Source organism: Neltuma alba, unplaced genomic scaffold (assembly GCF_004799145.2).
Source record: "Neltuma alba isolate B1F8T4 unplaced genomic scaffold, ASM479914v2 tig00003244_pilon, whole genome shotgun sequence".
Classification (NCBI taxonomy): Eukaryota; Viridiplantae; Streptophyta; class Magnoliopsida; order Fabales; family Fabaceae; genus Neltuma; species Neltuma alba.
In genome coordinates, this window is record NW_021633204.1 from 17,522 (window position 1) to 44,038 (window position 26,517).

At 37.7% G+C, this 26,517-nt stretch overlaps 3 protein-coding genes across 7 annotated transcripts; 2 read left to right on the forward strand and 1 right to left on the reverse strand.

Moving 5' to 3' along the window:
• Positions 1-458: 458 nt before the first annotated feature.
• On the forward strand, positions 459-5,764 carry LOC114741040 (TOM1-like protein 5). 4 transcript variants are annotated; one of them, XM_028929299.1, is made up of 10 exons: positions 459-769; positions 1,879-1,994; positions 2,508-2,586; positions 2,816-2,914; positions 3,008-3,121; positions 3,741-3,901; positions 4,279-4,354; positions 4,541-4,626; positions 4,744-4,911; positions 5,000-5,764. In XM_028929299.1, the coding sequence occupies exons 2-10, from the start codon at positions 1,894-1,896 to the stop codon at positions 5,367-5,369; spliced, it is 1,254 nt and encodes a 417-aa protein (XP_028785132.1). In that variant the 5' UTR covers positions 459-769; positions 1,879-1,893; the 3' UTR covers positions 5,370-5,764. The 4 variants fall into 4 exon arrangements, with proteins under 4 accessions (XP_028785132.1, XP_028785131.1, XP_028785133.1 ...); XM_028929298.1 differs by lacking the exon at positions 459-769 and adding an exon at positions 1,285-1,361; XM_028929300.1 differs by lacking the exon at positions 459-769 and adding an exon at positions 1,285-1,361 and having other exon boundaries at positions 5,003-5,764.
• A 617-nt stretch (positions 5,765-6,381) lies between these two features.
• On the reverse strand, positions 6,382-9,895 carry LOC114741043 (serine/threonine-protein kinase SRK2A). 2 transcript variants are annotated; one of them, XM_028929303.1, is made up of 9 exons: positions 9,294-9,894; positions 8,831-8,905; positions 8,632-8,733; positions 8,480-8,533; positions 8,262-8,354; positions 8,068-8,160; positions 7,790-7,894; positions 7,578-7,676; positions 6,382-6,941 (listed from the first exon to the last, which is right to left on the reverse strand). In XM_028929303.1, the coding sequence occupies exons 1-9, from the start codon at positions 9,411-9,413 to the stop codon at positions 6,609-6,611; spliced, it is 1,074 nt and encodes a 357-aa protein (XP_028785136.1). In that variant the 5' UTR covers positions 9,414-9,894; the 3' UTR covers positions 6,382-6,608. The 2 variants fall into 2 exon arrangements, with proteins under 2 accessions (XP_028785136.1, XP_028785137.1); XM_028929304.1 differs by having other exon boundaries at positions 6,896-6,964; positions 9,294-9,895.
• Positions 9,896-12,648: 2,753 nt separating this feature from the next.
• On the forward strand, positions 12,649-15,463 carry LOC114741047 (patellin-3). Its single transcript, XM_028929309.1, has 4 exons — positions 12,649-14,051; positions 14,144-14,268; positions 14,362-14,497; positions 14,991-15,463. The coding sequence occupies exons 1-4, from the start codon at positions 12,795-12,797 to the stop codon at positions 15,240-15,242; spliced, it is 1,770 nt and encodes a 589-aa protein (XP_028785142.1). The 5' UTR covers positions 12,649-12,794; the 3' UTR covers positions 15,243-15,463.
• Positions 15,464-26,517: the final 11,054 nt, after the last annotated feature.

Genomic DNA, 26,517 nt, shown 5'->3' on the forward strand with positions numbered 1-26,517 from the left:
TTCAGCAGCGGTATACACTGTACAGATTGTAGTATCCTACTCTACAATCTTATAGTTACACCGTATATCGCATGCGTAGATAGATCCGCCTAAAATTTATTTCTCTCATGGGGTGGAGTTTATTCTCTGCATGAATTTTTCACTGTAATCTGTCCTCAGACGCGCTAAAAATCTTTAACCCTCACGGTTTGCAGCAGGTTTGAAAAGGATAGCGATGAACAGTGAATTGTGCGATGGGAATGAGGATGGATCTAATAAATATCAGATTCAGCTTAGAAAAGAAGCTTTGGCGAGTAGAACAGCACAGCAACACCTCACTGCGCGTTGCTCATGGCGGTGTCCCTTCTTCTATTTGCTTGACAAGTAAACTGCAACGCCCAACGATTCCTCTCCAACCAAGTTTTCAATTATATATTTCTTGTATTATATTTGATCAAAATTGTACTATCTCTCTGCAGTCCGTATTCTTCTCTGTCTACTTGAGTTCTCCAAGCTAACAAGCTGTTTCTGACAATAAAAGCACTTGGTTCCCCAATTAAGAAATCCATACTCGAAAAAGGTTAAAGTTCAGAAAAAAGAAAAAGCAACCTGAAAGCAAACCCCGAAAAAAGAAAAGAAAAGCAAGATATGGCAAGAGAATTCATTGGGGTTGGGTAGCATTTGATCATCCACTGGCACTTCTCCGTTGATATGCTGAAGCTCTTTGGGGTTTATCAGTGCATCTCCGGCTTCTTTCTTGTGGTCTCTGTCGTTTTATCCGTCTTTGCAGGTAATTTCTCGTTTTCGCTTTTTTTCTTTTAACAGTAAATTTCCTTCTATCAAAGCTTCTGATACTTATTTGGCCATAAATCGAATCTCCCTGTAAAGAACGAAACTTCTGGTTTCTGAGGAATTTAGCCCCCTGACCTCGTATATCTCATTGGAATCATGGCTCATTTATGATTGTTGACATGTCTTACTTTAGATCTGAGATCAATGTCTCTTCTCCTTTCCAGTCTAAAAGCACTGTTCAGTTTTACATTTTTTATTGGGTTGATTATGGTACCTACATGTTTATCCTTGCTTACTAGGGAAGAAAGTACGGAACACTGCAAGATAATCTTCATCTCAGAACTGAGCGCGCTATCTTTTGTCATATAAATTGAATTTGACTGACTTCTTCGTCCCTCATTGTTATTTTTGCTTAATCTTCTTTGATCCCACATCTCTGCATTGGCATTTGAAATTTTGTGAAGTGCTGAATATCTAGCCTTGAAATTTTGCTCGTCGCAGGGTAGTTCGTGACTCGCCCATATTTCATTCTTTGGTTGCTAACATTGAATTCTGGCATTCGATTTAGCACTACCTGTGTGCCACAAACTGTAAGTTTCTTTTCTACAGTAGTCAATTTAACTTAATTGTTACATGATGCAACGTGATTTAATTTTACATATCACGAAGGGTTCTGTAACAGCAACTTGGTGTATATGCGATTGCACAAAAAGACAAAAGAAGAATTCAAATTGTGTGATATAACACCCCAGTTTCACTTCTCACTTCACAGTTCACAGAAAGACAAAATACGAACTAAAATTAGGTGGTAGTGGCTCTCAACTAAACTGATAAGTAGTCTGCAATGACAGATTCTTGGGTTTTTTTTTTTTTGGGGAGGGGGTTGGGTTTGATCTATGATAGTTTGATATGCATTGTTTGTTAATGAAGTGAAGTAATAACTCTTTTCTAAAAACTCCTATAATTTCTGTTTGCCTCCCTTTAACAGAAGGTCATATCCCATCCAAGTTTGCTTCTTGAGGCACAATATCCATAATCCATTTTGTTTCCTGTTGGTTTCCTCTTCTAAAATATCTTGTAACTTTTAACATATTTATCAATCTTTAGATTATCTGGAGACAAATGGCAGCTGAGCTTGTGAACGCTGCAACAAGTGAGAAACTGGCTGAAATTGATTGGATAAAAAATATTGAAATCTGTGAATTAGTTGCTCAAGATCAAAGGTAAATGCAATGTTGTGTTGTTTCTTTCTGATTGTTAAATGTCTTAAAAAGTTTCTAAGAGAAATGGATAACTGGTGTGTTAATGAAGTTATTGCCAACTGTATCACATCGAACTAAAAATTATGTTTTAGTATTTCGTATTATGTTTCTTGGGACTGTTCATTTTTATCACTGTACGATAATATTTGCCATTGCAAATGATCATTATATCATGGTATGCCACAATGGATGCCAAGTTCTTGGATCCAACTACATATTCCGTAAAGTTGTTTGTTTCTCAGAACACAATCTTAAAGTAGAAACCTCTGGTAAGTTGGTAATCAACTGATATCTGGTGCCTAACTTAGTTTATACTACTATGTTCATCAACGATTTTGTTTACTCCCTCAACTTGCCTGCTGCTTGGTCCTGGCTGGTGTTTCACTAGATTACGAACATAGATAAACTTTTTAATGTGGCAGAATAGTCAAAGCAGTATCACTTTTATTAATTGCATAGTTTGTGAACATGAAGGCAAGCTAGAGATGTTGTTAAGGCTATCAAAAAGAGACTGAGTAGCAAAAATCCTGATGCTCAACTTTACGCAGTCATGGTAAGTATGACGACGTCCCTATGTTTTGCTGTCATAGACGATTTCATCTGGATTTTCTGAGCAGTGTGCCTATTCACTAACATAATGAAAAACCAGATTTTAATGCCGCATGGTTCTATAACTGAACCTGAGAATCTTAATTACATGACTGTATCCTAGTGAACATTTTTGTTGCATGCTTTCCTGCTCTATGGTTTCTTACTAAGTCATTTCTTTATTAATTTTCTAGCTGTTAGAAATGTTGATGAACAATATTGGAGATCATATGCATAAGCAAGTGATTGATACGGGAATTATTCCCATTCTTGTGAAAATTGTGAAGAAAAAGGTAAAAAAATTTTTGTAACAGGTTATGTTTCTTCAGTAATTTTAATATCTTTGAGAACCTTACGGTGATTTTGTCCTTTTTCTTTAATTGCAGTCAGATTTGCCAGTACGAGAGCGGATATTTCTCCTGCTAGATGCCACACAAACTTCCCTTGGTGGTGCTTCTGGAAAGTTTCCCCAGTATTATCATGCATATAATGATTTGGTGGTAGGTACAGATATGTGAAACAAATTTCTAGGACTCTTATGGGTTGATGTAGATCCTAGAATTTGATTATCAGGTGGTAGCTAGGGTGGCGAGAAATAAGTGAGGTTCTTCAAATCAAAGAAATTGTGTATATAAATTTTTGTTTTCCTGGATGAAATCATAGTAGATGTCTTTTTGGTCACGAAATTATAGATAGATGAAACTGACATAGCACACATAAATCAGTCCAAGTCAAAAAGTGCATTTCCAACATGCTCTGCATTATGATAATGGTGAGTCAAGTGAAATCAAAATTGTTTCAGTTTTATTCATGACATTTTATTGTTAAGGTTGTGCTGGTTTTGAAAATGAGGCGATACTGATGGCAACTGATAGTGGCTCGTTTGTCCTTAATCCTGCGGATGGTCTGCTGCCATGCTAAACATGACACGTTCACAACACCCCCACCCCCCGGAACTGTTATAACAGATGTCTTGTTGGCCAAATTATAGACAACCCTCGCTTTCTGCTAAGCAATTTAATGGGAGCGCTTTCTTTTTTGTATATTCTTCTAGTTCTAAATCCTTCAAATGCTAATGCTGAAGCTAAACACATTTACTAAATTATTTATGTTTTACAGAGTGCTGGGGTGCAGTTTTCTCAGGGTGCTCAAGTTGTCCAATCAACTCATCCCATTTCACAACCAAGCCCAACTAATAATGCACTGAATGGGGAGCAGGCCTCACCTAGAGTCGAAGGGATCGGTCAGCAGGCTGAGTCTCAGGCTGTTCCTGAATCTAGGTGACTCTGCTTTTATATATTTATATATACTTTGCGCATATGTTTCCCTGGATCTTTGGAAGCCCTATTGGATATTATTCTCATTATTTTTCCACTATACACTGAAGATGTGTAACATTGTTACAAGATGCATCTGGTTAAGAAACCGCGGAAGTATCTAAACGAATATATTATTCTGATTTGATGGTTTCTCTATCAAGGGCAGGGGGGGCAAATAATAAGAATTAGTCAGAGATATTGTTTTAGGTCAAGTAAAATGGATATTGATTGATGTGGGTCTAGTGAAATGGTGGACTGGACAAATGACCTCGAAAATGTGTTCTTATCATCTTTATCTTTTTCTGGCAAAGGAAATATAATGCACGTGTTTTTTGCAGCATTATTCAAAAGGCTAGTAATGCATTGGAAGTTCTAAAAGAAGTCCTCGATGCTGTTGATACTCAGCATCCTGAGGTATGTTAAGAATCTACCCTACTGGAACCAGAATGGGCATTCCAAGAACTCTTTCTTCACATTTTTTCTTGATTTAAAATAAAGACATAATTGCAATGACATACTTCTTTATGCCTATGTTATGGGTCATGTGAATAAAGACTCATCACCGTTCGCTGAATCTGAAAATATGTTCTGTCGTTTTAGGGCGCAAGGGATGAGTTCACCCTTGACCTTGTGGAACAATGTTCATTTCAGAAGCAAAGGATCATGCATCTGGTGATGAGTTCTCGGTGAGGCTGCTTTAAATTTCCTTTTTGTGCTTTAGGCGTATATATTTCTTCTGTCTTCTCCTTTCTGGATTCAAAGTAGTTCAGCGGATGGATTGTAATGCCCATTTGCTTCTGTAGAGATGAAGGGATAGTTTCTCAAGCAATTGAATTAAACGAGCAGCTTCAGAGAGTTCTTTCTAGGCATGAAGACCTTCTTTCAGGCAGAGCTACTACGACAACTGCTAATCGTTTTGAACATGAAGTCGAGGAGGAAGAGGAAGAGGAGACCAAACAGTTATTCCGAAGGTACATTACCTGCACTTTAAATCCGCTGTTATTATTCACTTTCAAACACTGGATTTTTTATATTTCTTCATTTCTATATCAAACCCAGAAGATTACGCAAAGGAAAGGCTCGTGCAAGGCCTGAAAATGAACAGACTTCATCCGAGTTACCTCCTTTGAGTGTGCTTGGGGAAAGACTGAATCGTCCGCTGATAAGACCGCTCCCCGTGGAGCCATCTCGAGAAGCTGAGATTCGATCTTCACCAGCTGTAAATTCACTGCCAAACGCAAATCATGTCGATAGGGAGCCTTCTCGTGTTGCAATTCCTCCCCCACCTGCAAAGCACATGGAAAGGGAGAGATTTTTCCAGAAAAGCAAGGCGGATGGTTCTAATTTGGCTGGCCACATGGATGGTCTCTCCATACACAGTCGCAATGGCAGTCACTCACACGGCGGAAGCTTTGATTCCAGTGACTGATATACGAACAAAAGGCCCTGCTTTTCTTCATTTTATCCCTTTTTATCATTCAAAGTGGGGTTTGAAGTTTTAAAGATTTCTGTTTTAGGCTCCGTGGGTTCAGTGTGAAGGGGAAGTAAAAAGACGAAGAACAAACCTTGAGTTCGTGGAAGTATGGAACGTGGGTTTTGTGTTATTACGACATTACCATTTGTACTTCTTCGTGGGCAGTTTTTTTTTTTTTTTTTGCGTTAATAGTATATAGGGTGCCACATATTATCTTTTTACCTCCTTGCCTATAATTTTTGTTAAATTCCTTAAAATTATAGTCGAGTTTGTAATTATTTTTTAGTTGTGGAGAATATCATATAATGCGGGTCTCGGGGTTATCATCCGGCCATCTGGCTGTGACATCACGTGCATGTTATCTTTGTTTGCAGGAATAGTTAACAACAATTTTATTATAGTAAATAATAAATAACTTTAGACGTAAAAAATTTTTATCAATTGCATAATTATTACTCTTCTTGTTCTAAATATAAGAATTATTTTGTAGTGTAATTTACACTATAAAATGGGTTAATATTATTTAAAAAATAGTATAACAAGTTCAAATATTGAATTTTATGACAATAAAGGAATATGATATTTAGTTTCTCAAAAAGCAAGTTGTACGATTTTGTTTAAAAAATATAATTTTTTTTTCAAAGCACGTTCTTTTAATTTTTTGGTAGGAACAAAAGCACGTTCTCTTACTTATTCTCGTTTATGCGCCAGATTTAGAGATCACTGCCGCTGAGGAGCAAAGCAAGTGGAATCATTGAAAAACAAGGCAGGTCAAAGCACGGTTTTTAAGCATTAGAGAAGCAGGCTGAATTAAAAATCCGAGATCTCCCTGCCAAAACGGTACCAATCTACACAAATGCCAATGCCTTTTCACAGGTCCCAAATCAATTTCTGTTCTGTTGTTTTCAATGTTGGAGCCAGCCAGCCAGCCCGCCAGCAGAGATGCAGAATATGAAGGACATTTGGCTATCTGCTACAGCAATACTATTGGAGTACATATTGACCATAATATAAGACAACTCAAACATGGAATCCATGGCCGAACCAAGTACACATTACATGATGAATACAGCCATGAACTGAGCCTATTTGTATATATCCCACGTTTATATTATAAGTCTTCATGAATTATGATACATCTAAATACGAACTTAACTAGCATACAATTGAACGAGTGCATCAGAATTGTATGGCTCAACTGACTTGAAATTCTCCGCTTGCGTGAACCTCCTTCACCCTCTTGTCGTACTCATCTTCTTCTTCATCTTCCTCCTCCTCTTCCACCTCTTCTTCTGCTCCTTCTTCTTCCTCTTCTTCTTCGCCTTCCCACCCAAAACCTTTGACAGGCCTGGATACTGGAGGCGGGGTTCTTGCCTCTCCAACAATTCTCATTATTTCCTCCGCACTCTGAGAATAAAAGCTTGGGTTGTCTCTCTGGTAATACACAGCCTGCGCTGACTCAGTTAGCTCCCTTGGTAGGTTCTTCAGAAACCATGGATGGATCTTAATTTCCTTTATTGTTATTCTCTGAAACCCACAATGAGAGTGGCCTGTGTCAGTTAATTGGCTCCATTTAAACTCGTGAGTCGCTCATTCCAAAATGCAAACAATTTTATGTCACCAAAGCATCTTCCTTGGTGGAAACCACAAGCTCATATGGATGGATCCAGTGTCTTCACCGTGAGTTGGTTTTGATCTTAAATATAAGACTCATTTCTTATATTTATCAATTTTTTCTAAATTATCCCTATGGATACTCCCTTAACCATAATCAAGTAAAAGAGGAAGAGGAGGTATTAAAAAGATGATTATGGTGTTTTAAGAAAAACATGTCATATTTCTTATAATTAACTAACTTACCTAACTTCCTTAATCTAATCAAATTAGTTAAATGGGTCTTATATTAAGGACCGGAAGAGTAAATGTACTATAACGCATTTTGATGAAATAAAGAAGGGATAAAATACAAAAAGTAAATCATATACTCATTTCTCTACTACTCAGTCACTCCATTCTAAATTCATAATCCACAAGTTATCGCCCATAGGCCTACCAATAATAAACACAACCGATACATAAAATTTCTAACGACGTGACAGTGAAGCTATATTGAGATTATCGGCAATATTTATTCACTTGGCATAAGAAAATATCGTAACATACCCTCAATGGATTAGCCACAAAAATGCGAGAGAGGAGGTGCCTGCAATCTTGAGATATGTGAACATAATCTGGGATTTTGTATTGAACGGCCATTATTCGCTGAAGAAAAGAACAGGAGCAGAGTTATACAAATGGCGTGAGGAAAAACAAATGTTCCAAAAAGGGAAAAAAAAAAAAAACTAGAAGCGACACTGAAAAAGATAAATACACGCCTGGATCGTTTTCCGGAAATTCCTTGGGTCATCCTGGTCCTCAAAGGGATATGCTCCAACAAGCATCACATAAAGAGTCACTCCACATGACCACACATCAGCCAACTGATACAAGATATAAGAAATCACTAATGATTAATAGATAATACCTTGGAACACCTAAAAGCTACTGGTAATATTCAGCAGGTTGGAAAGATTAGTTAAATTTCAATGCATATATGAAGCAGAGGCAAAGGAAATCTGAAAATTATTGATAGATAGAGAGCACATTTTATTACCTTGCCATCATATTCGCGCCTAGAAAGAACTTCGGGTGCTATATAAGCTGGGGTTCCAACCGTAGACTTGGGTCTTGAATGCAACAAAGATGACTAAACACAAATAATAAAGCACTCAACTAACTATAGACTATCACTACACGAGTATCATCTCACAGTTATAGCCATGGAATATTTATTAATATTCCCGATACCTTGGAATAACCAAAATCGCAAATTTTCAGGCGAGGTGCCGGACTTCCATCCAAAAGGGTATTTTCAAGTTTTAAATCTCTGTGGCATATTTGCTGCAGAACAAGAGTAGAAATAAGATGAGTTCTCATTTTGAGCATTTCTGAAAGCTACGAGAAGAGGCCATAGTTTTTTGTTTTTATAATTTTGTAAACTTGGGAAGTGAAGGTAAGTTAAATACCATGGTGTGACAGAAATTGACACCAGATATCAGCTGCTGAAAGAAATATCTAGCCTGAATAGTCAAAGAAACAACATGAGAGATAACGAAAATAATATGAGATAGTAAAACCAAAAAGAAGAGATTCTGAGAGCGTATGTCAACTTATCAACCTCGTCTTCGCTGAATCTGCCGGCATTGCATATCCTCTCAAATAGTTCTCCCCCCGCTGCATACTCCATTACTATGGCTAAATGTGTGGGGGTCAAAATGACCTGAAATTAAAAATCCGATTGAAATAAGCGTACCAAAAGTCAGCATTATACCCGAATGATAATTGATTCAACGAGTCAACAATAACTAAATTCTTGCCTCCTTGAATCGGATTATATTGGGGTGTCGAAGGGACCTGTGGTTCATAATCTCTCTCGCCACGTTCTCATCAATCTGGGATTGAAAAAAAGAAACTATTTAGAATCACATATCCCGAGAAAGGGACTTGCTCATTCGTCAAGTGCCAACATTGGATTGTGATCATGAACACCTTAATCTGGGAACTGCTTGATTGCTAAAATTAGCGAAATTTGTTAAATTTTCTTCACGAAATAAGACTTATGTGTCAAAGAATGCTCCTTTCTCCTTTTACTTTTTTGGTTGGTTTTCACAAACCAGAGCACCCCCATCAAGGAATCGTCAGTATACAAAAAGTCCTTCGTTGTTCCAAACGTCAAATGCAACACATAACCGCGATAAATCTGACACTTAATGGATTCGTTAAACTATATTAGTTTCTGGCAAGCAGTCAAACACAGTGATGAAGATGATGATAACAAACCTTGCCACCACGCTCGATATATTTCATGGCGACGAGCTCCTTGGTCTCCTTGTTCCTCATGAGCCTAGCCACCCCGAAATTGCCAGCTCCCAAATCCTTCACCTCCTCGTACTTATCCATACCGTCCAATCTCTTGCGGTATCTCCTCAAGCGGAGCAATCACAACAATTATGGAGGCCTCCTCTGAATTGGATCAAGTCCGTTCCGAAATCAGGAGAGGAGTTTGGCGGGGCTAAATCTAATGCGTCGTATGATACAGAGAAAGAAAGCGAACGGGGAATTTATGATGGAATTTGGGATATAGTGCAAGGGAGTGAGGAAGAAGAGTGAGCACGTGGGAGTGAGGAGAGAGAAAGGATTAGAAAATTGCATAAAGGAAAAGTAGGAGAAGGAGAATAACAACGATGCATGAGGAGGCTGGACCAGCTTGAATCCACTGAGTTCCTTCCTGCGTTACTTGGGGATGGCAATTTCGGTTTTGGTTTTGTGTTGAGGTTTGGCATTGAGATGGATTGTCATTGGATCTCTAAAAACGCCGGAGTGATAGGGGAACTCAAAGGTCTCGCATTGACTTCGTGATTGCCCTTTTGACAAGGTATATCCTTCGCTTTTAACTCCCTTCCCCTTTTTTTTCTCTGTCTTGTTTTTGCCTACATTTGTCCAAAGCTTCAACCCCATATGGAAATTGCAGGCCCATGTACTGTAATCGGCACATATCACATCAACCTCCACTCCTGATATACATATGATGGGGAGCCAAAAAATCCGGTCTTTTCTCTTTTTACAGTTTTATTTTAAAAAGGGATAATTAATATATAAGTCCTTATAGTTTCAACTGGTTTTTAATCAGGTCCCTATCATTTTTTTTTCTTTTTATCAGATCCTTATACTTTCATATATTTTTAATCAAGTCCTTATAATTTTTTTTCTTTTTATCAGGTCCTTATTGTTTTACTTTGTTTTTAATTAGGTCCTTCTAGTTTCTATTCTTTATTTTACAAATAATAACATTTTACAAATAATAAATTATTGTAGCAATCTTATGTTAATATTCTTTTAAATTTTTAGTTAAACAAATATATTATTTATTTTCAATTCAAATTTTTATAATTATAAAATTCAAATTATAATAATAAATTTATCTAAAATTAAAATATGATTATAAATAATTTATATTTAAGCATAATTATTATTCTGATTATTTATTAATTACTAAATGATTATATTAATTATTTTGTCCAATTATATAATTATTAATTTAAAAATGAAATTAATTTTAAAGAATAAAGTTAATAAATAATTTTTCAAAAACTACAAAGAACCTAATTAAAAAATAAGTGAAACTATAAGGACCTGATAAAAAGAAAAAAAATAGAAGGACCTAATTAAAAACACAAAAAAGTAAAAGAATCTAATAAAAAGAAAAAATTTTATAAGGACCTAATTAAAAATCAAATGAAACTATAAGGACCTGGAGATTAATTATCCCTTTTAAAAACTGTATTCGACGAGACCAAGACATTGAAGATACACGATAACCAGTGAGTATTAAAAGCAACGTAAGAAATAGATTGGGGAAAAGAGAAAGAAGAATAACTTGGATGAGAAGGAATATTAATAAAAATATTGACCGACAAATTGGACCTCACTTTTGTTGCCTGAAGTAGCATGGCGGGAATGGCTCATGACCTGGCCTCCAATAATTGACGCCCCCCCCCCCCACCCTCAAAAACAAATCAAAAATGGAACGCCCTTGAAATGAATTATCCAATCAAAGCTGCAAATGTCAAAAGTTGTCGGTGATCCGACTCATGTGGCTTCTGTCAATACTCGGTGTCCACATAATCCCATTCCCTGCTCCCTTCTTTCCCCCATCCCCACTCCACTTCACTCCCCTCTTATCCTCATTTACTTCCATTTCTGGCATGTCCAGCACAATGCACCGCCGTTGTGTTTACGTTTCAGAGTTACCACTTGAAGAAGCCATAATCTTGGTTAAAAAGCAAGCTAATCTTGACCTTACAAATAAAAATTAGGGTTGGGGGTGTGATTAGTCAATTTGGGTAATACTCCTCCGGTCCTTATTATAAGACCCAATTTGACTTTTTATTTGGTCCTAATTATAAGACCCAATCTATTTTGTCTCTTATATTTATGCATTTTTTTCCAAGATAATCCTTCTAATAATGATAGTTTTAGCCAATATACTTAATTAGCAAGGATATTTTAGGAATGACAACACTTATTTATTATAAATAACCAACTTAACTTACTTCCTTAATCTCCTCAAATAAGTCAATTGGGTCTTATAATTAGGACCGGAGGAGTAATAACTAATAAGGCACTGATTAAGGTTTTGACAAATAAGGGAAAAGAGAAAGAGACGAGAGAGGAAATGGAATCATCAAATGTCGAAATCGGCGGAGTTTGAAGCACCCGACAGGTCCACGCGACATGACGTTCATTTTGCCAGCAAAGCCACCCCTTTGAACGGGACCTCACGGCGGATGTCTGGTCTGCCCTTATCCAGTTGGGCCCTAAACACAAAATTAGTCCGATTGAGTTTGGACCTAAAACAATAGGCCCAACAGACACCCTTGCCAACCCGTCGGAATAAAAATAAGGTTGCGCCATGAAAATGAGAGCCCAACAGGTGTGGGGGGCCCACGTCTGAAACGGTCAGAGCTGGGCACACGTCAAGGGTGGGGGTGGGCCTGAGGAGAAACTGTTTTAACGGTCTAAAATGCAAAAAATGCGTACGGCAGGCACAGCTAGACAGTGGCAGTCTCACGAGGAAAAAGAGAAGCAATTGGTTGGGCATCCTAGGTCACTGTCCCTTCCACGAATCAAAAGCCTTAACGTTGTTGCGTGTACTCTCTTCCGGTTTTAAATGTTCTTATGGCGTTTTGTGAACTCCCATTTTTACCCCTCGCCTAAGTTCCTCAATTTTCGAATTTTTATGATATTTAATACTTAAATAATTTTTTAGACAGAATATTGTGATTTAAAGTCTTCCTCAAAAGTTTAAAATTTTTAATGAAAGTTGTCTGTAATTTTGCAAATAAAAAATGGGGGGAGGGGCAGGGAAGGGGGCCCAGTAAAGGGGTGAAGGTGGGGGGATGCCAGGGCTAATGCGGGGTGTTAATGTTCGAGGAGAAATGATGAGGCCGGCAAAAGCGCCGATGATTAATGGAAATAACGGCGTTCAAGAATGAAGAAGGAAGGCCTAATGACTCTGGCTGGAAACGCGGGTCCCACGTATTGCCACATTCCTCATAATTCCAAGCTGGCCCGTTGCTCATCGTGGCCCTACTCCTTCCTTTTATTTCCCTCATTGCTCATTACCCATCGCCATCACCCTCACCTCTCCTCTCCTATAACTCCCCGCACCCCCACCCTCTTCTTTCTCAATTCATCTTCTCCTCCTTCTCCTTCTGTCCGTTTTTGTCCCTTCCCGGAGGCATCTCTAGTTCTTTTTGCTGTCATACTCCATCACCAACCATGGCTGACGATGCTCCTAAGACTGCTGCTGCTCCTCCTCCTCAAGAGGCATCTGCGCAGGTGCAAGAAGTGGTGCTTAAGGATGTTCCTCAGCCTGAGAAACCTGTCGATAAGGATCCCCAATCTGTTCCCGACGCCGAGCCATTGAAGCCTGTTGAGGAGACTGCCGAAACTGACGTGTCTGCTAAGCCCGGAGGTGAAGGTGAGGACCAAATGCCCGATTCTGGTTCGTTTAAGGAGGAGAGCACCAGAGTTGCTGACCTTTCTGATCACGAGAAGAAAGCCCTTCAAGAGTTCAAACAACTCGTCCAAGATGCTCTTAACAAGCACGAATTCTCTGCCCCTCCCGACCCACCTTCGCCTCCTAAGGAAGACAAGTCGGCGCCTGGTCCTCCTCTGAAGGACGATGACAAGAAGACGGAAGAACCCGTTCAGGAAAAGCCTGCAGAAACTGCGGACCCCACTAAAACGGAGGACCAACAAGAAGACAAGGAGGAAGCCGCGTCGCAGGAGGTTGGAGAATCCACGGTGGTCGTTGAGGCTGTTGATGACAAAGCGGCAGCTCCTGCTGTCGATGACGACGGAGCTAAAACCGTGGAAGCCATTGAAGAGAGCGTGGTGGCGGTGTCTTCCGCTGTTCCGGCTGAGGAGACACAGGCAGCCAAAGAGTCTGAGGGCGCAGCCGTTCCTCCACCGGCGGAGGCAGAAACTAAGGAAACCAATGACGAAACTCCTCCGCCACCTCCGCCGGAAGAAGTATCCGTTTGGGGGATACCTCTGCTTGTTGATGAGAGGAGCGATGTTATTCTATTGAAATTCCTGCGAGCAAGGGATTTCAAAGTGAAAGATGCTTTCACCATGATCAAGAACACAATTCTCTGGAGGAAAGAATTCGGAATCGACAAATTGATGGAAGAAAACTTGAGTGATGATTTGGAGAAGGCGGTATTCATGCATGGGTTCGATAAGGAAGGCCACCCCGTGTGTTACAATGTCTATGGGGAATTCCAAAACAAGGAACTTTACAAGAAAGCGTTTTCCGATGAGGGGAGGAGGCTCAACTTCCTGAGATGGAGAATTCAGTTTCTGGAAAGGAGTATTCGCAAATTGGATTTCGCTCCTGGTGGTGTATCCACCATTGTGCAGATTAATGATCTGAAGAATTCTCCCGGACCTGGTAAGTGGGAACTTAGACAAGCCACCAAACAGGCCCTCCATTTGCTTCAAGACAACTATCCTGAATTCGTAGCCAAACAGGTATTCCTTTTGAATTGCTCCTGCATTTATCGGTTCTTATTTTCAATGGTTATCGAGTGAGTAACTTGATCTCAAAATCTATTATGGCGCAGATATTCATCAATGTGCCATGGTGGTATCTGGCAGTGAACAGGATGATAAGCCCTTTTCTCACTCAGAGAACCAAGAGCAAGTTTGTATTTGCAGGGCCTTCCAAATCTGCAGAGACCCTTTTGAGGTAATGTTTCAAAGGTTTAAAATTTGTTTACTTGTTTCTTTGGCGTAGATTGTGTAGAGATTTCAACTCAATTTGCTCCCTGGACTTGTTCAGATACATAGCTCCAGAGCAGCTTCCCGTGAAGTATGGAGGACTAAGCAAAGATGGAGAATTCGGCAATACTGATGCTGTCACTGAAGTTACGGTTAGGCCAGCAGCAAAGCATACCGTAGAATTTCCGGTCAATGAGGTGGGTTTCGATTTTATCGTCATGGTTTGATTTTTTGGGAATCGAATGCATTGCCGCATCGAAATGGGACCTTTCTTAGGATTCCTCTGTTCGCAAGAGACATGTTTTCTGATTGACCCTTTTATTTATTTCACATGCTCTAACCAACATACTGTGCAAAACTATGCTCTGAGAATTAAATAAATAAACATATAAACTATAAAGCCGGAGCTTCATTTTGTCGTTTCTGGGGCCATATGTGTTCGGCATCGCCGGATTTATTTCATTTAGTTCTTGACATAGCTAAGAGCCAAAGCAGTCCTAGCTTTCTGATAAATTGATTGGCTCGGTTGATATAAACAAAGTGAGTTGAATATGAACTTTATCAAATATTCTAATATCAAAGTGAGGTCGTTGATGTTGATTTAACAAAGGAGTTGGGTATCCAACCTGTTTATCTTTGTTCGTTTCTGTAATTATTAATTGGAACTTTTTTGTTTTGGAGAACTTGCAGAAATGCCTTCTGTCTTGGGAGCTGAGAGTGATAGGTTGGGATGTAAGCTATGGAGCAGAGTTCGTGCCAAGTGCTGAAGGAAGCTATACAGTGATTATTCAGAAGGCTAGAAAAGTGGCTTCATCAGAAGAACCAGTGCTTTGCAATAGTTTTGAGATTGGTGAGCCTGGGAAAGTGGTTCTCACCATTGACAATGCAAGCTCCAAGAAGAAGAAACTCTTGTACCGCTTGAAAACCAAGTCTTCTGCTTAAACATGAATTTTGACGAATAGGAGGATGGGCTTTTCTTGTGAAATTGTTATGGGGTATTATATGGGATATATATGTATACTCTGTGTTTTTTTAATTATTATTTATTATTATTGTTTTCGTTATTGTCAAATATCAAATTTCTTTTTCATATTGGAGGTGGACGGGCGATCTTTGTTTTTTATGTGTAAATGGACAGAAATTTGTGGTGGGTCTTTTTTTCCATATCTCTGTTTGTCGCATTCTTTGCATGCAGGCATAATGTGCTTTATATGTTGTCATGGATGTTTCTTTCACAGATACAAACGAGGGAAATGTCTATGCATGATTGATAGGAATATGATGTGCCATGGACTCTTTAGTTTTAAAAGAAGATAGTTAGTATCGAAATATGCATTTTAATAGCATATTATATTTTGGGTAATTTTCAATTTGAACAAACATTTTGAAGTGGAAATTAGATTAATATGCGAAGATCTTCCCCAACCTAACAAATCCTAGATATCTATATCTCAGACACAAGATGAGTTGGTTGTGTTATAACTGGTAATTATGATTTCTTTTTTGTCTTGGTGCGCGCTTGGTTTTATTATATTGGAACCCATCAAAATCAAAGCTTTGGCATCGAATGCCCCCTTAGTAAACAAAAATCACATAACTTTTTCCTGCAGATTAAGATAAACATAAGCAAATTTAAAGCTTAATAAAGGATTTGAATAGGATAAGTAGAAGAAGATGCCCCATGTGCCAGAGGAAGACACGGACGGGCCCGCAACATATTGAAATGCTTACTTTGGCACCGAATATCAACATCAATAAAGCCATTCAGACAGGCGATTAGTGTCTCTGTCTGCGGGTTTAAAAATTGCTTTTGTGAGTATAAGTTATATGTGCCTTCGGCTTTTTCAAACGGGCTTTTGAGACTTTTAAGGCCTCAAAGTCCCACCTTCATCATTGAAAGCAGCGAGCTGTTCCTTGTTGCATTATTGAGTTAGATAAAGGCGTCCACCATTTTTGTATCACTTTCATAGCCCAAGCACGCATGCCCCTTATAAAGAACCTGTTACAGTTCTGTTCTTGCATCAAAACCAGAGAAACCACACAAGTGGGAATTATAAGAAAATGCAAACATGGGGGGGGGGGGCGCCAATGATTATTCTATAAAGAAAAGCACGCAAGTGTAAGAATTCTAGCTCTCTCTGAGTTGAATATTATTTCAGGGTTTTCTCTACATGATGAGGAATGGTGCATAGCTAGGTCATCTGGTAAAGTGTAAAGCCAAATCCTAGCTGTTCCCAGATACGTAAAGCGACCCAGCTGTGTAGTGTGGCGTCTTCAACATTTCCAGACTTTTGCTGCCAATTTGACATTACTTTACCGCTGTGGATCTTTATTTCTTTTCAGTGACTCACCTTAATAATTCATCCCTACAATGCGCCATCTCCTATCCTATATCTAAAAGTTGATGATCTTCAGAATCTCAAAAAAGAGAAAACAAAAATATTTGCTCTCTCTATGAATAAGTGCTTAATGTACAGAGTTGCGTCTAACATAAAAAACTCTATCAATAATCATTTGGAACAGATAGAGGACAGCGCAAACTAAGGAGGGCGTGGGGCCATTATGAGTCCTTTTAATCAATTCCCTTCGAATCAACTCCCTTTCCGGACTCTGTACATTACTCTTATTCATAACGCAACATTGATATCATGTGAAGTTTTGCTCAATATAATGGCAAAATTTGAAGAGCTCATTATTCACATAGAAAATCTTCAAAGCTCCACACTTGTTTCAAGGACGAAGAGCCTAATCCTGTAATGTAACCAAGTGGTGGTCTATCTAAAATCTAAACATTATTTCGAGTTGTGGCTGAATATTGCTAGCATATTAGTGCATTTTTTGGTGTTATGGCCAAGTCTGTTGCAGCTATTGTCGTCTCTGTTTCATCGGCCCTGATGCTAGATTGATGAGACATGTCTCGTTTGGAAGTGCCTAGTTCAAAGATCGATACATACATATAACTTTTTAACACTGCTGTCGCTAAAAATGAACATGAGTGAATCATTCTTGTGCAGTGCTGACTGCTGATGAGTAACATCTATATATGCTTTTCGCGACTGCTTTTGCCACTCAAAGAGAAGAACCAAATCACGGCGTGAATGGCTTCCCCGCTTCTGCATGCGGCCTTCCATGTGTTATGGCAACCTGACATAAATAGGGACTTCAATTTTAACGTTTCTAAAGTGTGAGCAGTGAGCACTACTAATAAAGCTGAGATGGAGGAAAACCAGCTATGGGAATCATTTTGAACAAAATTTAAACTATGAGGTCAAGGATAAAAACTGATTTTCCGTCTTGTACATGCATGCTTCCAGAAATTATAGAAAGAGTACCAAATGTGAAATGGAATAGTTGAAGAGAAGAAGCAAACCAAGCAAGCTGGCTTATAACGGCAACAAACAAATGTGATCTCTGTTGGAGTTTTAGCGTGTGAGTATGTCAAAAGAAGTCTTATATTACTCAAAATTAAGAAAACCTTAGTGTTTACTAAGATATGAGCTTGAGCTAATAAAATAGCTAAGAAAAAGAGTCTTTAGAACTAACCGTTAGAGATGACTGTTGAAACATTTATGTGTTTTTATTAGTTAGTTTTATTATTTCATTAACCAGATTTAATGGCCTTAAAATGATTTAATTCACCTTAATTAATTGTGTAAAAACTGCTCTTTTAATTGTCATTAAAATCATATTTAATCAGCATTATGGCAGTTAAACGATCACATATTATTTGCCTATAAAAAGCAATGTGTGGTATGGTCAGTGGGGGTCGAGTTCTATCCCTGAGCTCTCCTATTCTCTCTTTTCTCCTGAGTTTTAGGGCTTGTTTGGTTTCTTGTTTTAAAAACAATTTTTTGTTTTTAAAAACAGAAAAACAAAAACACTTGTTTGGTAACTTGCTTTTAATTGATTGTTTTAAAAAACAAAAAAAAACAGTAACTTGTTTTTAAAAACTGAAAAACCAAAACAACTTTTACATATTTTCTTGTTTTTGTTTTTGTGTTTTTTATGTTTTGATTTGAAATTTTTGAAATTTTTTTTCTCTTCTCACTTACTATTTACTACTTATCAATACTAACGACAACTATCACTTACCAATTGTGATTTTTTATCATTTTTTCTTGTAAACATGATTTTTTAAAATTATTATCCAAACAAATTTTTTTATTTTTTGTTTTCAAAAATAGTTCTAAGAAGCAATTTTACTAAATTGTTTTGAGAACAAGAAAACAAAGAACAAAAGCAAACAAGGCCATAAATTTTTGTTGTTCTATCACCTTATTCTACGCAAAAAGGGTTCGTTTAATCCTAAGAAGTGTCGCCTTTTATTCTAACATATGTGAAGAAATAACTCTTAAAGACAGTGTCTTTGGATACAAATCGAACTATATTTTTATTATTTTACGGGTGTTGCCAACAATCTCTCTCCTTTTGTTATCGGGAATTACGTCTCACCATTATGTACATTGCAGCTTACGAGAGTGAAAAGTTGCAGGTTTGCATGTGACCTCTGAATCGCTGTCAACGAAGCTCTGGAAAATGGGATTCCTTGGCCACCCTGCGTGGCTAAACATCCATCGAATGCATGCATGGAAAGCTCTTAAAAACAAACTAAAATAACAACATCTTGATGAATTTGAGCATCATCATCAAACTTTTCACACACCTCGTAAAAATAAAACCCTGTCCCTTGCCTAAATCCCATCTGCTCCAGCAACTAAACCCCAAAAAATTGAAGACACGGTCACGGGCGGCCTCACTGCACCTGTCGAATTTTCACGTGACCACATGCCCTTCCTTCTTTACCATCTGCTCCCAATTTCCAATATATATCACACGACGGTGATCACACCTTTGCATCTTACGACACTTCTGGTCCCAACTAAAACTCTATTTCTCTGAGACATTACCCAGAAGATGAAAAGGAAATCATTCGCGCTCCTCCTCTTGGTCCTCATTGTCCTAGCTGCTGGTAAGATTCTACATATTCTCCGATTTATGGTTGTGTTGTTTTGGTTGTTATATATATAAGTGATGTATGATGTGTATATATATTGTTTGAGAGCAGAAGTGGCGGTGCAGACAGAAGGAAGGATGTGCCAGTCACAGAGCCACGGGTTCAGGGGAACATGCGTGCGCAGCCACAACTGTGCTCTGGTGTGCAGGAACGAAGGTTTCTCCGGCGGACGGTGCCGAGGGTTCCGTCGCCGCTGTTTCTGCACGAAGCTTTGTTGAATCTAAAGCAGTAGACCAGAGACAGCCCCCGATAATCAAGGTCTCAGTTGAGACTTGAGAGACGACCAAATAAAGATATGATGTTTGGATAAGGAAGTGATAGCGTCTTGTCTTGTTGGCAAAATAAATAAATAAATAAATGTGTTGTGTTGGTTTTGAGCGGCGAATATGTGCGGGGGTCAGTGGAGCAAGAAGCATTATCATGGGGCTATTAGTTTCGCCCTTGTATGGATTTGCGACCACTTCAATGCACTTTTTTGGTTCCTCTAGTTCAATTTTTCCCTTTTTCTTTACCAGAAATTACTTTCATAAATTGAAAACACTTCCTTTTGTTGAGGCATACTTGGGCTTTTTGGAGTCAATATCAAGTGATTTTTAAAATTTATATTAAGTTTTAAGCACAGTATGAGATAAAAGAAAAAGAAAAGTTCTTTCCATTTCTTTCTTTTCTTTTTTTTTCCGGTGATAACCCCCAGTATCTGATGCCTTCAGCAATCGACTAATCCCGATCGCGGGAACGTGGGCCCACTATGGAGGGCATTTGGCTCCCACTTAGTTATATATTATCACTGCTACATATCTAGAGCTTAAATTTAAGATCTCTAATTAAGCTAGATCGATTTTCTTGTCAGTCGATCTAAGCACTCAGTAGTAACTCTTTCCATTTCTAATTTATGAACAATTTGGTGGTTCAATAAGCTACTTGAAATTTAAGAAATGAATGACACAATATGTGATATAAAAATAAAGCATTTAAAACATTAAATGTCCAGTAATTGAAAAAAAAAATATAAAAACGGCCGATCAAGTGGGTACCAGACCAGGGCTGTTTTATCAATTTTTGTGGAAAGTGTGAGCCCAAAGCAGTCACAGAGAATATAAAGATCCAGCAGGCAGCAAGCATACGCTCTAGGCCACATCAAAACTCAAAACTAATAATGGATACCATGGGCCATATGTAAATCATTAAAATCTTTGAGATGAGAAACTCCTTCATAAAAAAGGAATATTTTTTCAATGAAAGAAATATCACATACATTCAAACGATTAATTATTACATATGGATCTCTTAATTTCAGTTTTTGAAAAATGTACAGAATCGCAGACATGCCTCTCTCTCTAAGTTTGCTCTCTGACTCGTATATTATTCCGTGGATTCAGAAAATATATAGTTTTATTCATAAATTATGGATAATAAAATTTATTACGATGTTTAATTTTCTTTTTAATTAATCAGTGACGTATTAGGATTACCCGCTTTAAAAAATAATGACATCCTGAAATTTAACTTGATTAGTAGTATTCTAAAGGTAATATATCTTATACTAATAAAAGTATAAAACCCGTTTGTCTCAAGAATTTTTCCGATGTGTAGGTTAAAATAAATATAATTCCTAGTTATTTGATTTTTAGGAGAGAATAAGCAACACATGATGCGCATTTGCGAGAAATTATTAACAGGACAGATATTGTTAGTCACTTGTGCCATTAATTGACTTAAATGCAGACAAAATTCTGTCCAAAATTTGCTCTTTATAAAAAAAAAAAAATCACCGCACTGCAATGTATAGGGTTCTTTAAAGAGACAGGGATTTGGGTTGCAGGCATAATATACCAAATGTCAGGACTCAGGTGCGTGAAGCCAACTCCTGAGCTTGGTTTCAGATCTTAAAACAGGTAATTAAATAGGTTAATGTATAAGATCTGAAGCCAAGCTCGTCACCGTCCCAAACTCTCCTCACACTTCCCCATGTTCTGGTGCTCTGTACTGTACCTTCACCGATCATTATATATATAAAACACTGATCCTTTAAGCTAATCACTTGCAAACCTCTATGTGCATCGAGCATAACAGTACTAATATTAAGATTTGCATCAGCTAGCCCTTGGCTTTTGCACGTGAACAGATTCAGTTTGTCTCACCCACCAGGCCTGCTGCAGATTCCAATAATACGATCTTCATAATAACTTGAAAGCTCTCAATGCTCATGTGTCTTGCTCATCTTCTCTTTGACTATAAATACTGGAGATCAGCGTCACCACTGTTGCGTTTGTTGGAGGTAATGGACACGGCACGATTCGTGGGGTTTTTCTTCTTCTTGCTGCTTCTTCTCCTTGCTTCTCGTAAGTCTCCTTGGAGTTCCACTAACTGTAAATGTAACATGCATATATAACATGCAGTCACTCTTGAGGTTTAATACAGTATGAAATTATGAATAATGTGTGTTGCTGCAGAGGGGATGGTGGAGGCAAGGCACTGCGAGTCTCAGAGCCATCGGTTCAAAGGAATGTGTGTGAGCCACCACAACTGCGCTTTGGTGTGCCGCGTCGAGGGTTTCACCGGCGGCAAATGCCGCGGTGCCCGTCGCCGTTGCTTTTGCAACAAAGTTTGTTGATCCTTCTTCGCTGCTTTCATATATATATATATATATATATATATGTATATATGTATATATATGTATATGTACATGCAGCTTTCGTACTAGCTAGTTTCAGCAGCTGTATCTGGAATTTGATCCCTGTGTTTCCCAGTTTTTGGTTTATGTGTTTTCCCTCGCTCTCCTATTCCATGAGCCTGCCATCAATATGAAGCCAATCTAATTCTCTCGTTATGGATATTCATTGTGTTTAGCAAAATTATTTCCTAAACAATTACTTGCATGCATGCATATATTTGAATAATAGCTTTCATAATATTGAACACTTCACGGAAAATTTCTTGAAAAGTTTGTGCAAATAACCCCACAGCATCGATTGTCCCGTCATTTATTTAATAGAACGTAATACCTATTACAAAGGAAATATTCTCTCTCTCTTTTTTTCCTTCTAGAGTCTGAATTACGTTTTCATTTATTTTAATAAACACATGCCATGTCATTTGAACGAAATATCAAATACTCAACAAAAAATGGTAGGAAATTTATTTTCATGGATATAAAGGTTTTAAAATTCAGAAAGGTTATCTGGATGCAATTAAAACTTTATGAGAATTACCTGAATTTTTTTATAATGAGAATTCACATAAATTTATTGGTACAGAATTAACATAATTTTATTTAATCGTATAACCTTCCGAGTTCCGACTACATTCTGAGTTGAGTAAAATCGGGCCTTCCTACCGCGCCCCGAACTCAAAGCCCTTATTGAAGGCCCGGTCTGTATCTGAGTTTTCCCCATCTCCTCTCCTCTCCAGCTCTCCGTGCAACTCCTGAAATTAAATTCATATTTGGCATTAGGAGTTAGTTTGGTTGGTAAAAAGTCAGTTAATCATTCACAAAGCCGTGAACTTGAATCCCACTGTCAATGTGAAAACTTTATTGGTTGGCGATCTGTAAATACCTTTGTAAATGCTCTCTGAACATGGAGACATATATTAACCCTATTAAGTCTTCCAAAACCCAACTCTTTTAAACTTTTCTGGAACAACAAAAATTCATATTTTGACATTGGTTAGTGGTTAATATTCTCTTTAGTACCCAATATAAGAGCCAATTAGAAGTATAATCTAGTCTTAAATATAAGACGCTGATTCATTTTATCTTTCATATTTATTATTTTTTTCAAATAATAATTTACCCAACTTATTAATTGATATATGGCCTGATATTAGTATAAGAATATCTTGAAAAGATCAGGTCATAATTTTACCTTTTTTATCTGCCAAGCTAAATTAGCTGAGTAGCTTTTTATATTAACGAGAGTATTTACTATTTAATACCAGTGTAATCGAGCATATGGGAATTCCAAGGAGATGGAGACGTCCTAAAAGCACCTAACCTTTGGTTTATAAAATTCAATCCAACTTTATTAGGTAGGAGTAAGTTGGTCGTGAAAGAGATCGAAAGGCCCCTCTTTCTAGGGTGTGTGACCTCGGTCTACAATGACATGTGGACTTATTAAGCCCCGCGAATGAGACAAAATTAAACGTATCATGCAAAATTTAATGAACATATATAGCCTATCTACCTTAGTTTATGCTCAACTGTCGCCGCTTTAAGACGAGTCCAAACATATATAACTTAAATATACAGTTTCCTGCCGTAAATGATCACTTTACATCTTATTTGTGGGGGTGAACCTGAATTTTAACGACTAAGATCGAATCTGATTCCGCATCTATCTCGTTCTTTCTTTAGTTGAAATTAAATGTCACAAGACCAACCTTTCGGTCACTGATTAAGGAATTATTGTTGTCATTATTTTTTTTATATAAAAAGTAATACCTGGATTGTGTGTTTGCCAGAGAAGGATATTAACAATTGTCAACACAAGAGAAAAATGATATGCCCCTTTTGTAAGTTATGTAAATATTTTTTTTAAAAAAAAAGGGAATATATGCCCACATGACAATGAACAGTTGCAGACCGATTAGTTGGTTCGCTTTTTTCTGTGTTCCCAGATATCATGTAATCTCCAAGTGGGAGCCATATAGAAATAGGATAAATAATAATAATAATACTAATAATAATGAGGGTCCTCATATGTGTGTGTGTGTGTGGGGTCACAGTCAAAAATACTGCGAGATAAGATATGCCAACTATAAATAAAATGAAAACAAATGAAGTGAGTGGCAGCGAGGCATGAGAAGAAGAACCCACTCAATTCCAATAGATGAGGTATCCACGCATGGACCCAACAAGGTGGGTCACCAACCTCACAGATTCTTTCCCACCCTCATAATTCATTTTTAACCTCTTCCTGTTCATCTGCTTCTAGAAACCATCCACAAAGGAAAAAAAAGAAACCTGAGTTAGGAGGGTGAGGCGCACCAACCATGTTCAATCCAAATAAAATATTTCACATGGCCGGCTCAATCCCTCTGATCTGCTGGATGCAACAGGAGGTTGGTTGAACTCTGAAAGTGACCAATTAAAAGTTGTGATCAGTGAGTTGGACAGTGAGCTCACACTACATATCAGGAGCCATATCATCAAAAAAACAAGACCTTATTACCTGACACTAACCCAGGAACACACGCCATGATGCATGGATCATGATCGTAATGGACCACCTAAAAGTTGAATCTAATTAAATAGTATCTTTTTTGTTTCCAGGCTGAGACAACATATATCGCTTCAAATCTCCAGTTACAAAGATTCCATTCTTCTTATATCTTACCACTCCTGGTCTTATACATGTGAGAATGAAAAGGGAAAACCCTGTTGGTAGCCGTATAGTACATATATTAGTTTATTTATGAGACTGACAAGAAGGAGACGAAGTGGTGGAGAGGGAAGGTGAATATTTGAGGGGCTGCATTAAGTGAGTGGAGAGAGTATTTTGGGGCGGTGGTGGGTGTGAAAGCGGGTTAAAATTAAAAGAAGAAGAGAGGGAGGGAAATGAGTATTAAAATCATAATAATAATGGGAAGGTAGGGTAAGTTAGTTACTGATATATATTGGAGCTGAATTGACAAGAGTAAGTGGAGTAAGTTGGGAGGACCGCTTCTAGAATCCCTTTTCTTTATTGCAGAACAAACAGATGAAGGGAAATCCATTAGACAAATACCATGAGTAGTTATAGGAAGAGAGTAGTGGAAATCAGAGCTTTATTTTTATTTTTCTGGGGAACAAAAATGTTTGGTGGGGAGAAGATGTGTGTAATTAGAGAATGATGTGAATGGCAAAAGCTAATATCGCTGTTTGTCTCTGGTGGGGCCTTCATACCCTTTATTTCGTCACCCGCCCACCCTCCTTTAACTTAATTTCAGCACCTTATTCCCCCTCCTCCTCTTCTTTTACCCACTTCCTCCTAGCTCCCACTACCCATCATTTCTTGCCAATATCGCATTCGCCCACCCTTACAATTACTAAATTCTCACACTTGACCCAATTGGTTTCTTCAGTAAAGTGCTCATAGGGGAGAAGAATAAGAATCATGTAAGGTTAATGATGTATTTGTAAGTCAAAGGGGAAAGATGAGCAGAGTTTGAAACAACAACTTTATAGCTTGCTGATAGATATGAGAATAAGCTTGACACAATTTGATTGAAGCTTGCTTCGAAAAGCATCGAAAGCTTATCTTTAATGCTTCTGAATTTTACATGTCTGGTCAAGATGTAAGGCCTAGAAGGATAAAAGTAATATTATAGTAATAGGAGAACGCGATAATAATTTCTCTGCAAGATTTGTTGATGATGGAAAAAACTTACCTCAGATTATATTTACTATGTCAACTTCTCCAATCATATATAGTCATATGTTCATTTTTATTTTAGGTAGATTTATAATTAAATACTGTTAAATACTACTCCTCTGATCCTTACTATAAGATCCATTTAACTAATTTGATTAGATTAAGGAAATTAGGTAAGTTAGTTAATTATAAGAAAAATGACACGTTTTTCCTAAAATACCATAATCATCTTTCTTAATACCCTATCTCCCTCTTCTACTTGATTATGATTGAGGGAGTATCCATAAGGGTAATTTAGAGAAAATTGATAAATATGAGAAATGGGCCTTATATTTAGGAACAAAACCAATTCAAGAATTAGGTCCTATATTAAGGACCGGAAGAGTAGTATTTAAAAATAAGATATATATATATATGATTAGAAAGCTTGGCATAATGGATACAAGAAACTTAACACGAGGATTGTTCTTTGTTAATTACTAACCATAATTTAATAAAAGAAGTTAATTCACCATTAAAAGACTGTGAAATTCAGGCTTGTAGAATTAATGACAAACACATATTATATATTTTAATATTGCTGTCCACAGTTTTAAACGACAATCGATCAGTGTCCAGACAATGGTGATTAATTAATTCACTAATAATTAAGTGTATCACTATTTTTGGGTGTCAGCGTTTAATAAAATAAGCAGGACTAATTAATTATTGCAGTCTTCAAAGAAGATTTGAATTCCCCTCTAGGATGTGTATATCTAAATTGTTCGTGGCTGTAAGAGGTGAGGCTCCGCTAATTGCAGGTCCAGGGTGATGACGGTGATGGTTCCTATTATTAACAAAACAGGAGTCA